General features: G+C 41.7%; 1 protein-coding gene across 1 annotated transcript; it reads left to right on the forward strand.

Annotated features, from left to right (window-relative positions):
• The first annotated feature begins 552 nt into the window (after positions 1-552).
• On the forward strand, positions 553-1,869 carry LOC131595302 (uncharacterized). The gene has a single exon (XM_058867626.1). The coding sequence runs from the start codon at positions 553-555 to the stop codon at positions 1,867-1,869; it is 1,317 nt and encodes a 438-aa protein (XP_058723609.1).
• The last annotated feature ends 16,388 nt before the right edge of the window (positions 1,870-18,257 follow it).

An 18,257-nucleotide genomic window follows, 5' to 3' on the forward strand; every position in this document is an offset into this window, starting at 1 on the left:
TAGAAAGGAAGCGGCGATCACGATCTCCCCCGCAGAGGCACTACCGATCACTCTCCTCCTCGTCCTCACGCTCCCCACCGAGGAGGCACCGTCGGCGTTCGCCCTCATCTTTGCGATCTCCACCCAAAAGGTATCGCCGCCGAAGATCCTATTCCCGCTCCCCTCGACGAAAACACCAGGGACCCGAGGAAGCGGAAATTGGGAGCCTCTCCCCCGAGCAAGAACATCGGGGCCCCGCCAAAGCTGTTTTGAAGGAAACCGCAAGACTTCTGGAAAAACACAAGGAAAGCCTCGGCGAAAGCACAACAACCGCGGAAGGCACTCAATATCCCCCGGCCAAGTGACGAGGAGGATTTTCGCAGCCCTTTATCGGAAGACATCCGAAGAGCCCGTTTACCCCGAGGAATGGAGAAACCCCCAACTCTGGACCTGTACGACGGGACCACAGATCCTAACGACCACATCCGGAGCATAGAAGCCGTCATGGACTACCACGTGGTCCGGGGATCTATCAAATGTCGGATCTTTCCGACCACACTCAGGAAAGGAGCGATGACCTGGTACAGGAACCTTCCTCCCAACTCCATCCACTCTTGGTCAGAACTCAAGAAATTCTTCTCGAATCACTTCACAACATCTCGTCGGCAGCCGAAGTCTGAAGCGACCCTCGAGGCCGTAATTCAAGGGGCCAACGAACCTCTCCGAGAATACCTCGACAGGTTCAATAAAGAGGTCGTCCAGGTGCAGACAACCGACCACATGAAGAGATATCTCCTGGAACGGGGACTTCTCCCCGACAGTGATTTTAAGAAGGCTATAAAAATCGAGAAAGTATGCACCATGGACGCCCTTCTGCTCAAAGACCAAGCCTACATCGCCTATGTGGAAGGCGAAGCAGCCGTGAAGAAAGGCTCGAGAGGCAACGACGCTACCCGCAGCTCGAGCCAAGACTATTCTCTTTCTTGCCGAGGAAACGAAAAGAGAAAAGACGACAGGCCCCGTGACAATAAGGAGCAGAGAGGACCAGCTGGTCAGTTTAATGACTACACCCCGCTGATCACTTCACGCGAGCGCATTCTGACCGAATGCAAAAACACAGAGTTCAAAAACTCCAATGTTCGCCCCCCGAAGCCAAATCCCACCAGACCGGGGACCGACAAGTCCAAATACTGCAAGTACCACAAGAGTCATGGGCACCTAACCGACGAGTGCATACACCTGAAAGACGCCATCGATACTCTGATCAAAGAAGGTCGTCTCTCCAAGTATACGAAGAAAGGAGAGACCTCCCGCCGAGAAGGGCAAGGGACTTCTGACGGGGACAATTCACCAGATGACAGACCACTGCAGATTGCTCTATCCGTCACCCGACTAGAAGACTTCATACCCTCGGTCGGAGTGAACTCCGCCCTGAGCCCATGGGAAGGATTCCCGACCGCCATGGTCATTTCTAACGGCGGAGATCCGGGCTCTCTCACGATCATCTCGGTAAAGAGAAAGTTCGACGAGCTCATCAGCGCCAACTCAGACCTTGGTCCAACCCTCCAGAAGTTCAAGGGAAAATCAGATCCGATAACCTTCTACCTCGAAGAGCTCCCGGGCGGAGCCCCTAATGCCACGATCCCCCTGCTCGTTCGAGCAAGGATGGCTAACTTTGACGTCCGTCGGATCCTGATCGATGAGGGAAGCTCAGTCGACATCATGTACTCCCATCTCTTCAAAACCCTCAAGCTGGACGACTCCCACCTCACTCCATACATGGGTTCCGACCTCCAGGACTTCAACGGAACCACCACCAAACCTTGGGGTTACGTCGAGCTGATCGTCACTTTAGGGGAAGAAGAGGCTTCCAGACGGGTCAAGACATGATTCCTGGTGATCGACTGCAAAACCCTCTACAACTGCATCATCGGACGGCCCACTCTAGCAGAACTCACGGCCGTCCCCTCGACCGTGCACCTCAAGATGAAGTTCTACACAAAAAGGGGATGAGTAGCCACCATCAATGCGAACATCGAAGCGGCCAGAAGGATATTCGACACGTCGATGAAGGGACTACAACTGATCACATCTCCTTCTAGCGCCAACAAGAAGCCAAGGGCCGAAGACAAGCCAGTTTGAGAAGACCTGCAGCAACCGACCAATGTCAGCTCAATCGACCTCGACGCCCGTTTTACAAAAGAAGAACTCAAGAACGGCGAAAAACTGCAACCGAGGACAGCCCACCCCGTCCGACCAATTCCGGACGGCCACTTCGAGCTCGTCCCACTGGGCGACAACCCCAGCAAGGCGGTGAAGATTGGCAAAGACATCCCGGATCTGCCGAGGAAGCAACTCATAGCATGCCTTCGAGCCAACGTCGACCTGTTTGCATGGAGCGCAGCTGAAATGCCCGGACTCGACCCCGAGGTCGCCTGCCACCACCTCTCCATTGATCCAGCCGCGAAGGCAGTAGTTCAACATAGGTGTAGGCAGTCTCCCGAAAAAGCGGAGGCTGTCGAGAAAGCTGTAAAAGACCTCCTAAAGGAAAATTTTATTTCCGAGGCCAAGTATTCAACTTGGCTCTCAAACGTTGTACTAGTTAAAAAATCTAATGGAAAATGGAGAATGTGCGTTGATTATACGGATGTTAATATGGCTTGTCCCAAAGATGCTTATCCTTTGCCTAACATTAACAGACTGGTCGACAACTCGGCCGATTATAAATTATTATCTTTTATGGATGCTTACTCAGGTTACAATCAAATCCTCATGGAGAGATGCGACAAGCAGTGCACGACATTCATGACCGATTCGGGGAATTATTACTACAACGTAATGCCCTTCGGACTCAAGAACGCCGGAGCCACTTACCAGCGGATGATGAACAAGGTATTCTGAGGAGACATCGGAGACACCCTTGAAGTGTACATGAACGACATGATCGTCAAATCCCGAGAAGATACCGACCACACCACGCATCTCGAACGAGTATTCGAATAGGCCAGATCCTGCAAGATGCGTTTCAACCCAGAAAAATGTACCTTCGGCATTCGAGCTGGAAAGTTCCTCAGTTTCTACTTGACCGAAAGAGGAATAGAAGCCAACCCGGACAAATGCCGAGCATTCTTGGAACTCCCCACACCTAACAATAAGAAATCAATCCAAGTCTTAAATGGGATGCTCACCGCACTATCTCGGTTCGTCGCGAAATCCGCCCAACACGCTCTCCCATTCTTTAAACTGCTGTGCAAGGAAGCAACCATCGAATGGTCCGAGGAGTGCAAGCAAGCACTATCTCACCTCAAGCAAGTCCTCTCGGAACCGCCCGTCCTGTCCTGACCAGGCAATGACGAGATACTATATTTCTACCTAGCCGTCTCGAACGAGGCAGTTAGCGCGGCCTTAATCCGAGAAGCTGAAGATGGGCAGAAGCCCGTATGCTTCACCAGCAAAGCCCTGCAAGGACCCGAAGTGTGATACCAGCAAATCGAAAAAGTTGCCTTGGCACTAATAACCGTTGCTCGAAGGTTAAGATACTATTTCCTTGCCCAAACAATCATCGTCAGAACCGACCAACCAATCAAACAACTCCTCGGCTGACCAGACATGGCCGGGAGAATGCTGAAATGGTCCCTAAAGCTGCCCGAATTCAACATCCATTACGAAAGCATGAAGGCACTAAAAGCTCAAGCACTGGCCGATTTTATGGCCAAAATGACATCGATCACCTCCTCTCCTCCCTCAGCCGAGAATAAATGGACCATCTACGTAGATGGCGCTTCCAGCAACTCGGGAAGCGGAGCCGGCGTCTTCTTAGAAAACGTTGAAGGACTCATCATTGAGGTATCCTTAGTTTTATCCTTTACCACTTCAAACAACCAGGTCGAATACGACGGTCTGCGGCTTGTTGAGGACGTAGGTGCTCGGGAAGTAAAGATTTATACCGACTCCCAACTCGTCGCGTCTCAAGTTAACAGCGACTACCAGGCCAAAAACGATACCCTCGTCGAGTACCTCTCGCTGGTCAAAGAAAAGATGAAAAACTTCATAAAAGTAGAAGTCGAGCACATACCCCGGGAGCATAATTCCCGAGCTGACGTCCTCTCCAAACTCGCGAGCACGAGGAAGAAAGGAGGGAAAGAGTCAATAATCCAGGAAATCCTCTCGAAACCAAGTGTGGATAAGAGTACCTCCCTAATGCAAGTGCTCGCGATCGGCGACGATCAATGCTGGATGACCCCGGTGTATAATTTCCTCACGAAGGACGAACTACCAATGGACGCAAAGGAGGCCTCCATAATCAAAAGACGGGCCTGTTCATACGTCAACGTCGAGGAAAAGCTATACCGACGAGGATTTTCCACCCCCTGCTTAAATGCGTCGACGCTTCCCAAGCGCTCGAGATATTGCAGGAACTTCACGAGGGAATCAACGGCCAACATCTCGGCGGTCGCTCATTGGAAAGAAAGGCTCTCAGAGCCGGATACTATTGGCCGACCATATAGCAAGACGCCAAAAAGCATGTCCAGAAGTGCGATAAGTGTTAACGTCATGCCGACATGCACCTAGCTCCCCCTCACGAGCTTAAATCCCTATCATCACCCTGGTCATTCTCCACCTGGGGGATGGATCTCCTCGGACCGTTCCCGGTAGGGTCTTACCAAAACAAATATTTGGTAGTCGTCGTAGACTACTTTACTAAATGGATAGAAGCCGAAGCGCTCGCCAAAATTACCGCCCAAAATGTGCTCCGCTTCTATAAACGAAACGTGCTCGCTCGGTTTGGGGTACCTCAGGCAATAATAACTGACAACAGCACCCAATTCACTGATAGAAATTTCCAAGATTTCATGTCCAAGCTCAGCACCAAGAAACACTTCACTTCGGTAGAGCACCCCCAAACCAACGGACAAGCCAAGGCCGCGAATCGAGTCGTCCTCCGAGGACTGAAACGAAGGCTCGGTGAAGCTAAAAGGGCTTGGTTCGAGGAGCTGCACAGCGTACTCTGGGCATACAGGACAACACCGCACTCGAGCACTGGAGAAACTCCATTTAGATTAACCTACGACACCGAAGCCGTCATCCCCTTGGAAATCCGAGAGCCATCTCGTCGGACCGAGTCACCTCTCGAGGAAGAACTCAACGATGAAGCTATGAGGGAAGAAATCGACATGGTCGAGGAGATCCGAACAGGGTCTTCCCTCCGTGAAGCAAAGTTAAAGCAACAAATAGCACTGCGCCATAACGCCAAAGTCATCAAACGCGAGTTCGAAGTCAGAGCTCTAGTACTGCGCATGAACATGAAAGACTCGCGCGAAGGAAAACTCGCCCCAAACTAGGAAGGCCCATATCGAGTTTACGATAAGACCGAGAATGGCGCCTACTACCTCGAGAACCTCCTCAGAGAAAAACTTGCTCGACCCTGGAATGCTGAAAAACTTAGACGATATTACAGCTAAAAATCAGCTAACATTCCCCGAACACTAACCTAAAAAACAAGAAGGTGATCAGGCACGGACGCGCGTCATGGTACGGACGCGAACGCTCCATGACAACGACAGTCGGAATTCCTTACCAAGGCAAAGAACCGACCACACGGGGAACCCTACACCTTGATCCACCGTGGCAGTTCCTGCACGGCAGAACCCCAGCTCGCAATGGGACCGTTCACGCCACGAGCACTTGGCCCGGACTGCGGTCTCGTACTCGTTTATAGCGCACACCTGCTCTGCGCATCCGGTTCGTACCCCACACGCCCTAAAAATCAACCAAGGTCGAGCACTCTCCATTAACGAATATTCCTAAGTGCGGTAACACTCGCACATGTTGACGATCGTCAGTCAGCGAGCGCAATCCCATAACAAATGTTTCTAATTATAATATCAATCGCCCGGATTGCGGAGCATAGTCCAATCGCAAATATTCCTGAAACGTTAGACATTCCAATTGAAGGATAGAAAAACACTTAGAAAGGGGGGGTTTGAATAAGTGTGACTTCAAAAACTTGTAAGATAAAAACAATTAACATAATTATTTTTATCCTAGTTCGTTGTTAACGAAACTACTCCAGTCCACCCCCTTAGAGTGATTTACCTCAACTGAGGATTTAATCCACTAATCCAACTGATTACAATGGTTATCCACTTAGAAATCTTCTAAGTCTTCTAGAGTATACATATCACAACTTGATCACTCTAGGAATTCTTCTAGAGTCTAATGATCACAACTTGATCACTCTAGGAACCTTTTACAAACAATGTAAAATAATGTTTACAGGAGTTTAGATTGCTTCTAATAAAGCTGTAATCACAAAAATGATATTTCTCTTAAGTTCTAAGCTTAACACTCACTAAATATTACAAGAGTTTGTGAGGTTGAAGATGAAGTTCGTGAGATTTGATTTTGACAGCGTTTCAGTATTTTGCACAAGTGTTCTTCTTTGCTTCTGATCAGAACTTCTATTTATAGACGTTGAGAGGAAATGACCGTTGGGAGCATTTAATGCTTTGCGTGAATAGTACAGCTCTGCATTTAATGTTTCACACTTTTGTCAACTACCTTGAGCCTTGCTTTTCCTGCTTTTACTAACTTTGCCTTTTGTAGCTTCGAACGTTCCTTTTGTCAGTCAGAGATTAGACATTTCAGTCTTTCATCTTTTACTTTCTTCTGGACTCAGATTTTGTAGATAACAACATTTGAATTTCAGAGTCAACAGCTTGGTGCAGAGCATCTTCTTGTCTTCTGACTTTGAAGAGCTTGAGCATGATACCAATCAGAACTTCAGTGCTTCTGCTTCTTACTTCGTTCTTCTAATGCTTTCAGTTCATGTTCTGATTCTGCTTGATCATCTTCTGACGTCTTGCCAGAGCATGTTCTGATGAAGCCATCTAGAACTTCCAGAGTCAGTTGCTTCTGAGCGCTGATTTGTGCATACTCTTTAAATATTTCCTGAAATGGAAAATGCAAAGGATTAGAGTACCACATTATCTTATTCAAAATTCATATAAAATGTTATCATCAAAACACAGAATATTGATCAGAATAAATCTTGTTCTAACAATTACTCCATGCCACGTCAGCGAGTGCTGAACATGCGCGGCTTCTCGTCTTCCTCCACGAACGGCTTCATCCGAACGCAACCGATAGACGTAGACCAGCTGAACATGGGCCGAGCGTTAGCAAATTCGAAGCTCCTTGCTCGGAACTCCGACTTGGGGGGCTCCTGTTCTAGACTGGGCCAAGATTCGGCCCAATCTACCTTCGGCCTATTTAACATTGGGGGTCCTAACCACCCCATGGCCCATAAAAGAGCAAACGGTGCTCGTCTTCTCCGTTCCCAGCATAATTACTCCCCTCCAGCTATCTAGTGCCCGGCTCAAGTACTTCCCCGAGGATCATCTCCGCCGAGGACCCTTCTCCTCGCAGGGTCCTTCACATCCAGCCCCCGAATAACACGGAGTACACGTGGTCCCTAAAAGACCGCGTCTCCCGTGAACTTCAGAGTGGTTGACCAGGACAGAGAGCACTCACGCATCTCCGATATTTCCGCTTAGGAAACCTGGCAGTCTCCTAGTTGGGCCTGGAAATCCAGCCCAGTAGCGAGATCATGGCCCAGCGCTGGGGACTATAAATACCCTCTTTTACTAGAGGGTCAGGTATTCATTCTCTTCTAACCTTTAGCTCATACTTGCACTCCCTTGCTCGTTTTCTTACTTTGGCATCGGAGTACCTTGCAAGTACACCCCCTTCACTTCTCAAAGATCTAGTTCCGAGTAGGCCTTAACGATCCTTCTGATCAGGTACGATATATAAAGTCACCACACCAATAACTACCTACTAAAGAAGGGGTTTGAAAAATGGTTATCAATACAAACCGACAGCAATAACTACCACATGATAACTGTTTTATTATCTTTTAGTGGTAACCGTTCTCTTGCTCTTGCTGCATAATGAAAACATAAAAATGAATAAAATTTTAATTTGTGAAACACTACACACACATTCAAAGTTCCTCCTTTTTTTCTGGTATCTGGTATCATGTCGCTCAAAATAAAAGTAAGCAATTTTAATCAATTTCAAAATTACTTTCATAAGTTCTTCCTTTTTTTTTTATCTTAATTGATTTTAATTTTATCAATTTTTATAAGTAATTTTGTTATCTTCCATTTTTAATTTGTCATCTTGGCTTTTTTTTCCAACAATTTTTAAAAGTAAGTTGTTCTTTGAAAATTTGGTATTGGTATTAGGGGTGTTCGCGGTGCGGTTTAGGCGGTTTTGACGAAAAAAATCATTCGAACCGCAAGAGAAAAAATAGTGCGGTTTGGTTTGGTTCGGTTGGCTTTTAAAAAAATTCTGAACCAAACCAAACCAAACTAATGCGGTTTGGTTCGATTCGGTTGGTTCGGTTTTTTATAAATAATTTATTGAACCATACATACACATATATATGCCAACATAGTTTTGTATTTAGACATTCATACACTATTAAATAACAACAGTGGAATATTAAACATAAAATAATAGCATAAAACAATATAAAAATTATTATAATAAAAAAAAGAGACGAAAGACCAGTGAAGGTGAAAAAGAAAAAAAAAGTGTTAAGATTAGAGAAGAAGATGTGTGATAAAAACGAAACTAAAATACGGAACATTTAAATAAAAATGAGAAGGTGAAAAAGAAAGAATATAAGAGAGTATAGATTATAGAAGAAAGGGGAAGATGTATGTGGCAAAGAAGGTGCAATAATGTTATTAGAGATTTGAGAAGATCGGGACTAAAATTATATGTGTAAGGATGAGAAAATTGTTCGTAATCATAAGGCTAATGTATAATTGGTTTAAGTTTGGGTTGAATGAGAGTTAAGTAAAATTTAGGTTGCAACATATTGCGGTTTGATTCGGTTTGGTTCGGTTTACAAAAAACAAACTACAAACCGAACCGAATCGTGCGGTTTTGTTAAAAAATGACCCAAACTAATCCGAACCAAATGCGGTTTTTTGCGGTTTTGGTTTGGTTTAGTTTGTGGTTTTTATTGGGTTCGTTTGGTTTTAAACACCCCTATCTGGTATTATGATTTTTCTATAGCAATCTTAAGTTTTTAGAGGTCATGTGTAGATTAGCTATAATTTATATATGGTAAAATAAATACTGGTCCTATTTAATCAAAATTTAATCTGACAAATAATTTATGAGGTCCTATTTAACTATAGTTTAATTCCTAAAAAAATTGAAATCATGTGCGGTAGTCTGCCTTACCCTCATTCAAAAATGATCTTTAAGTTTTTTATAGGTAGTCTATAAAATATTAATGCATTAACATTTGTAATATATTCAGTTATAATTACATCTTTCTTTGTTATTCAAAATAATGATTTTGGATATTACCAACCAAAAAAAATGTAATGATTTTGGAAAGACTCCAACAGAGAAAAGCAAGAATGAGTAAATGATTACTATCATTATTCATTATTGTTATTGTTTACGAGTCTATTAGTTTATTAGATAATAAAGTATTTGATTTTAAAACATTGGTTTTGTTACTATGTGTGTTACTAACTGTTTTGTTTATTTTTTGACACAATTGCTTAATTTTTTTTAAAGGCAAAACATGTGCTGTAAAACTATTGCCCCCAACCTTTTTTTTATAAGCAACAATTGTATTCAAATTGAGTTCAAGGGAAACTCAAACCCAAATATAAAGGAAAAGACAAGAAACATAACCTACAAATAAAAACATCAACCAACTATTTATAGAAAATCCAATGGATTTTTACACCATTCATAAAAATTACAATTTAACTGATTCGAACTATAATACGGTGGGAGAACTGACTTTTTTGAAATGTTGCGGATAGCAAGAGTCGCCATCGACTTTTATTTTTATTCAATATATAGAAAGGCTAAAAGAACAGGAAAAGACCTTTTTAAAAAAGATTTTGAGTTCGGGTGGTAGGTTATACAAAGGGAAGGTGTAAGCACCCTTTGTATCCATGGTTATCCATGGGCTCTTAATTGCTTAGCTCATTTTGTTTTCAAAATGTTTGAAGTGTAGTGTGTGAATAGTAAAAATTTGAATAAGAACTTTAGTTTGTAAATAAGCGTAGTCTTTTTGAATTTGATTTTGAAAAAGAGTGGGAAAAGACTTTGAATTTAGAGCAAGCAATTAGTAGCAACTACCCTAAGTTTTAAAATTTGTCCTTTTAGCTTTTCGGGGCTATCCATACCATAGGAGAGTAGGAAGTCATTTTATTGGATTTAAAAAGGGTCATCGAAATTATCGTTCGCCACAAGACTGTCCCTGCCATAAAGGGGGCAGGTAGTCTAAGGGAAGGATATAATAGTCATTTAATCTTTTAGGCAACAGGCGAGGATACCTTAGCAAGTTTTAAAATTTGTCCTTTTAGCTTTTCGGGGCTATTCATACCATAGGAGAGTAGGAAGTCATTTTATTGGATTTAAAAAGGGTCATCGAAATTATCGTTCGCCACAAGACTGTCCCTGCCATAAAGGGGGCAGGTAGTCTAAGGGAAGGATATAATAGTCATTTAATCTTTTAGGCAACAGGCCAGGATACCTTAGCAATGGGGACAATCATCGTTTATAAGGCAACCTCGAGGGAAAAAATTGATGATGAATGAACTGAGGGCAACATTTGCTTTAGGTATCCTCGAAACCGAGGGACTTGACTATTCAGAATCACAATTAAAAGGCAACAGATAATAAGGCAACAGGCAACAAGAGAGGTTACTCCAAAGGTGTGTGTGTGGCACAATCACGTGGTTAAATTCAGTTATTTTATCTTGTAATTAGTTATTCTAATTCGGTTAACAGGCTTGCACTCCCTAGGATTACTAACCACGCAGAAAAATGAAACAGTTTAATGGTCCTACGCTATTACAATAAACACCTGCGGGGAAGGGGAAATAAAGGCAGAAAAAAATAAAGGCAAGAAAAATAAGATACAAAATGATTAATTTAAATATCTCGAGCCTTCATCGAATCCTTGATCAACCCTGAAAAAGAAGAGAAAAGTTAATGCATTAAAGATCGACAACCCTAATTTATCAGGATAAATCAGGGTTAAAACAACTGGTTTAAATAACATATGAAAAATAAATAATTTAATATTTTAAATAATCATTAAAGGTTGAGAAAATCGAAAGTTCGATTAAATATAACAATTAAATAATTATTGGATTAAATCCTAATTATTTAATTGATTAAAAGTATATGTGAAAATTTGAATGCTTAAAAAAACAAAAAAAAAAACAATTATTGGTAGAATTAAAAAAAATCGAGTTTTCGATAAAATAAATAATTATAAAATTATAATAGAACAAAAATACTTTGTTTGAATAATCTACAATAAATAATAATAATAAACTATAATGATAAATAAAAAGAGGAAGGAAAATAAATAAATAAGGAATTGTGTAATTAAAAATAAAAAAATTAGAAAATACTTAGCTCTGATCCAGTTTGGCAGGTCCCTGGAGGTCTATGGTAGACTGGCACATTCAGAGGCATTGGATGGAACAGAGTGAAGATCTGATGGTTGGATTGATGCAGACACACTGCACGCGTATGAGCAAGCATGCACCGGATCCACTTGGTTTAAAAATTTTGCGCGCACGCGTGCTAGCTAGTGGGGGGAAGACACGTATTCATCTTCTTCCTCCCTCCGTCGTCTAAAGTATGAAGCTCCTTAACCCACAGACAAAAACCGTTGCCATAGCCCCTGCAAATTCCAAAATCCACAAAACGCAGTAAAAATTCTTCGCTACCACTTGGTCGCGATCGTCCAGACACCACGAGTCCAATGGTAACCAAAATCATCCCTAATTTTGCCTAAAACAAGAAGCCCTAATTTGAAGGTCTAAACCCTAACAATGGCATCTTGTTCATATAGTCATATAAATGCAGTTCAATCTCGAGAAACACTCATAACATCATATAAAACACAAATATATAATTAAAACATGTAAATGATGCATGAATTATTGAAATCGAAGGGTTTTTTAACAACGCAAACCGTGGGATTTTATGAGCGTGTTCTTGAGGCTTCAAGGCTTGGTGAGGATCTGAATACGTTCAGTGATGCTCCAGGAATCTGTTTAGACCTTCAAAACTCTTTGAATCAATCTCAATCACCAAGAACGAATTCAACTTTTTCTTGAATTTTATGAACTCGGATTATGGTTCTTGAGGCAGACTTTTTTTGTACCCTTGTGATCTGCAATGCTTATGCTCTTATAGGAGAATGAATTAGGGTAAAAATTATGGATTGAATCTTCTTGAATCTTTGATTTCAATCTTGGAAATTTGATTGGAAAATATGGTTCATAATGTTTCCAATTTTGGCCAATTTCAATCTCTCTTGTACCAATCTTGCTTGCACGAAATTACATTGGAAATATGGTATGAATGGTGATTGGATTTGATTAGTACAAGATCTCTAATTGAATATTTGATTTTTACTTGATTTACATGAATTAAAATCACTTTTAACTGATTAAAATTCATATAAAATCAAATAAATATTACAAAATTCATGAAAATCAGATTTGGGGCCTTGGATATCTTGGGGATCAAGCTTGGACCAAAAGGATTGGTTTTGCTTGCAAAGAAATACATTTTGAACCACTTTTACTTCACATTTTTCTTTCAAAATTGTCCAACTTTGACAAGGCATATCTCCCCCAGTTTTTAAGGTATGGAAGATTTCTAGGACTTTTTGGAAATCTCAAGATGTCCTTTACAAGCCACTTTGGAAAAAATTTTCCATTAGAAGACTTTATCTTAATGATATGGGCTTTGACAAAAAACTGCTTTTGGTTGACTTGTAAAAAGGACCTGTAATGTTTTGATCCATATCTCTCAAATGAAGCATTTTTAGACTTGGCATGTGAGAGACAAATTTGTAGAAAATTCAATTTCATTCAAATTGAGCTTTGGATGGAAAATTTATGACGTTCCATGTGAAAGTTATGGCTGGTCAAAGTTCAGTTGACTTTAGGTCAAAAAACTCTAATTTAGAAACTTTAGGTTTTGTTGATTTCTGAACTTTCCTTGATGAATCATGATGAATGATACTTCTAAATAAGGATGTTGACAAAAAATCAGGAATTTTGACTGTACTTTGACCACAATTGACTTTTGGGTCAAACTAGTCGGCTGTTGACTTTCTGAGCAATTGACTGGGCAATCCTTGGAATTGAAGCCTGAATTTTGTCATGGAGATAGTTTGAAACATCATGAGTCATATGAAACCCTTTAGAGGCCCTGATTCATCACTTTTCTTGAAGGAATGCAAAACCCTAGTTCAGGAAGTCTTTGATTAGGAGAGTGAGCCTTAGGTCAGACCTTTGAGTCATGAACCTTGGTTTGAGTTTGAAAGTTGAAATGAGATGGGCAAATTTTGAGGTATGACAGCTGCCCCTGTTCAATATTCTTAAACCTAAGGATGTAGAATGGTTTATGTCCCATTTGGTATCTGAGGGTGGAAGAGGATTGAACACTAGAGTACCCAGAAATTTGCACCGTCGGGGATGGGCTTAGAGATGCCACCAGGATATTGAGAGGCTTGATTGTGATAGGCTTAAAGATGCCATCCAACTTGATAGTCAGAATACGTCTTACGTTAGACTGTATCTGAAATATATACCTAGGATAAGTCGTATGTTAGACTGACTCCACTGTATTGATATGCTTCAAAGTAAGTCGTACGTCAGGCTTTACTTTTAGGACGAGTCATACGCTAGACTGGGTCCAGTTTGCATTGTTTAAACGTCTGGAAAACCGTATGTTAGGATGTAGGATAGGTCATATGTTAGACCAGGTCCCCTGTGTTGATAGTTGTCAGAATACACCGTACGTCAGGTTATATCCTAGGATGAGTCGTACGCTAGACTGAATCCTTTGTATTGATAAGTAACAGAATGAGCCGTACATTAGGCTGAACTTGGATGAGTCGTATGTTATACTGGATCCACTGTTTTGAGGAGTATCAGAATGAGCCATATGTTAGACTGCCAAGGGTGGGTCGTACGTTAGACCGAATCCAATAATTGTCAGAATGAATGAATTTCAGATTTGAATTGTTGCTTTGATTATTTCTGTAATGTACTTGTAAGATGACATTCACTTGGTAACAATGTCAGTCTTATACAATGTTTATGATGTATGTAATGAATGAGATGAAGTCCTCAAAATAAATGAGGATCTTTGTATGTCATGCGTGACTTAGGGCTACATGCAATGTATAGGATGTATGTATGATTTATGATTTATGCTGCTTGGAGTATCTTGATCGGGACCCTGATGCCTCATCTTGTTTTGAAGATATACAGCTGGGGATTTATGATTTTTGCTTGGGGATGAAAGCAATTCGAATGATTGATCTTGATGTGCCCTGACTGGGGATAAGGGAGATGAATAACCCTGTTTGGAGAAAAGAGAAGTATCGGCGAGCCGACAGTGTCAAAGATGTAAAACTTTGTTGGGGAATTGAGTCTCTATTGGGAAGAGAACTTTTAATGATTACTCTGTGGGGATCCCTCCAGACTATTGACTCTGAGGGAGAACTTCTGGATTACTTAGACATTGTTTGATTGCCTTTCCTGTCTTTTACAAATATACAGATATTTTGCAAAGGAAAAGATAAATGTTAATCATGTTCATATGCATATGTTCATTCAAGATTATCATTGGGCGTTTGCGTATTTGAGAAAAAAGAAACACTCAAGAGAGTAGAAAAGAAATTGATTTGTATTAAGAAAGAGCCATAAATAGGCAAAAATGATAGGAGAAACATCGTTGTATGATTTTGGAAAGATACAAAGTAAAACAAAAAAAGAAAAATAGCTATGTGGAAATGATCCTATTGAGTTTCAATTCTGCTATTGCCATTATGTCTTCGAGCATCTCATCCCTTGCTTGTTGGAGAAAGGTAATTGAATCGGTCTGTGCCCTTTGAACTTGATATTCGTAATAAAACTGAATGATGAGTGATCTGAACGAGACATAGTCGTACGCTTTAATCCTTAACTTTTGCCTAGGCCGCCCTTTAAGGTTTTCAGCCTACCAGGATACCCTTTTTTGCCCAAGTTGCCCTTTCGGGTTGTCAACTTGTCGGGTGTACACTTTTTATATATATATATATCCCTAACTTTTGCCCGAACCATTTTGGTTCGTCGGGATGCCCTTACTTTTGCCTAGGTACGTTGACCTAGCGGGTCTTATTTATGCGTAGTATTTTTTGACTATGTATGTGTTCACAAGGTGTGGAAATTCTTCGTCGTCCATAGTAGTGAGTATCATAGCTCCTTTAGAGAATATCTTCTTGATTACAAATGGTCCCTCATATGTGGGAGTCCATTTGCCCCTAGGATCACCTTATGGTAGAATGATTCGCTTTATTACCAAATCACCAGTCTGGTATGCTTGTTGCTTGACTCTTTTGTTGAATGCCTTGATCATACGCTTCTGATAGAACTGCCCATGACAAACAGCCACAAGCCTCTTCTCATCAATTAGATTTATCTGGTCTAGTCGCGTCTGGATCCATTCATCTTCATCTAACTTAGCATCTTTCATGATTCTTAGAGATGGAATCTGAACTTCAATCGGTAATACTGCTTCCATGCCATAGACTAGTGAGAATGGAGTTGCCCCGGTTGAAGTACGTGCCGAAATGCGGTAACCATGAAGAGCAAATGGTAACATCTCATGCCAATCCTTGTAAGTAACTGTCATCTTCTGTACAATCTTCTTTATGTTCTTGTTGGCGGCCCCCAATGCGCCATTCATCTTTGGTCTATAAGGAGAAGAGTTGTGGTGTTTGATCTTGAACTGCGTGCAAAGTTCAGTAATCATCTTGTTGTTCAGGTTGGTACCACTGTCTGTGATAATCCTTTCGGGGATGCCATACCGACAAATAAGGTTATGCTTAATGAATCGGGCCACCACATTCTTAGTAACGGAAGCAAAAGAAGCAGCTTCTACCCATTTGGTGAAGTAGTCAATGGCCACAAGGATGAAATGATATCCATTAGAAGCAGTAAGTTTGATTTCCCCGATCATATCAATGCCCCACATCGCAAAAGGCCAAGGAGCAGTCAGAACATTCAGTGGAACTGGAGGCATGTGTACTTTGTCAGCGTAGATCTGGCACTTGTGACAAGTTCTGGAATGCTGATGGAGGTCAGTTTCCATAGTGGACCAATAGTAACTAGCTCTCGGGATCTTTTAGCCATTGTGTGTCCACTAGAATGAGTTCCAAAGATACCGTTATGCATATCTTCCATAATCTCTTCTACTTCTTTCTTGTTCACACAACGAAGTAGAGTTGAATCATGATTGCGCTTGTATAAGGTTCCATTGCTCAGAAAGAACTTGGAAGAAAATCTTCTTAAGAACTTATTGTCATTGATAGATGCCCCTTCAGGATATTCCTGAGCTTCGAGATATCTTTTTACTTCATAAAACCATGGTTTTTCTTCAACCTCTTCAGTAGCTATCTTGTAACAGTATGTCGGTTCATCATGCCTTTCAATGATAACTATAGGAGCCTCATTGTCCCATCTGACCTTGAACATGGATGACATAGTAGCTAATGCATCTTCCAATTGATTCTCTTCTCGGGGAATGTGTTCAAAAGTAATCTCTTCGAAGTAAGGAATCAAAGATAACACCAAATCCTTGTAAGGCATGGGATTAGGATGCTTTGTGTCTCATTCTCCTTTGATCTGACTAATCACTAGGGCAGAATCCCAATATACTTCCAAGAACTTGATTCTTAAGTCAATAGCAGCTCTGAGACCTAAGATACATGCTTCATACTCAGCCATATTTTTGGTACAATCGAAACACAGTCTTGCTGTAAATGGAGTGTGTCCACCTGCTGGAGAGATAATCCCAGCGCCAATACCATTACCGAGTTCATTCGAAGCTCCGTCAAAAACCATGGTCCATCAGGATCCTGGTTCAGGTCCTTCACTCGGACCAGGTTGTTCATAATCAGTAACAAGCATAACATCCTCATCTGGAAATTCAAAACTCATAGATTGATAGTCGTCTACAGCTTGCTGGGCCAAGTGGTCTGCCAACACACTTCCCTTGATTGCTTTCTGTGTTGTATACTGAATGTCATACTCTGTTAATATCATCTACCATCTTGCTATTCATCCGGAGAGAGCGGGTTTCTCAAACACATACTTGATAGGGTCCATCTTAGAGATCAACAAAGTGGTATGGTTCAACATATACTGTCTCAGTCGGCGAGCATCCCATGCCAAAGCGCAGCAAGTTTTCTCGAGTTGTGAGTATCTTGTTTCACAGTCGGTAAACTTTTTGCTAAGGTAGTATATTGCATGCTCTTTTCGACCAGACTCGTCATGTTTCCCCAGTACGCACCCCATTGAACTCTCCCACACTGTTAAGTACATAATTAGAGGTCTTCCTTCAATGGGTGGTATCATAATCGGAGGTTCCTGAAGGTACTTCTTGATTTTGTCAAAAGCTTCTTGACATTGGTCATTCCATTTCACTGCTTGATCTTTCCTCAGTAACTTGAAGATTGGCTCACAAGTAGCGGTCAGATGGGAAATAAACCTGGAAATGTAATTCAAACGTCCCAAGAACCCTCTAACTTCTTTCTCATTCCGTGGAGTAGGCATTTCTTGTATGACTTTTACTTTTACAGGATCGACTTCAATACCTTTACTGCTAACAATGAACCCTAGTAACTTACCATACCTTGCCCCAAAAGTACACTTGTTTGGATTCAGTCTCAACTTGTATTTCTTCAACCTATCAAACAATTCCTGCAGGTGGACCAGATGTTCTTCTTCAGTGTTGGATTTCTCAATCATATCATCAACATAGACCTCTATTTCTTTGTGAATCATATCAAGGAATAGTGCTACCATTGCACGCTGATACGTTGCCCCTGCATTCTTCAACCCAAACGGCATGACTTTGTAACAAAAGGTGCCCCAAGGAGTAGTGAAAGTTGTCTTTTCCATATCTTCGGGTGCCATCTTAATCTGGTTATAACCTGAGAAGCCATCCATGAAGGAAAACACTTTGCATTGCGCAGTACTATCAACTAGGATATCAATATGTGGTAGGGGAAAATCATCCTTGAGACTTGCTCGATTCAAATCTTTGTAGTCTACACACATTCTGACCTTTTCGTCTTTCTTAGGTACTGGGACTATATTAGCAATCCATGGTGGATAGCTCACAACCTTCAGGAAACCGGAATTGAACTG

This window comes from Vicia villosa, linkage group LG1, assembly GCF_029867415.1.
Source record: "Vicia villosa cultivar HV-30 ecotype Madison, WI linkage group LG1, Vvil1.0, whole genome shotgun sequence".
In the NCBI taxonomy this organism is placed as follows: domain Eukaryota; kingdom Viridiplantae; phylum Streptophyta; class Magnoliopsida; order Fabales; family Fabaceae; genus Vicia; species Vicia villosa.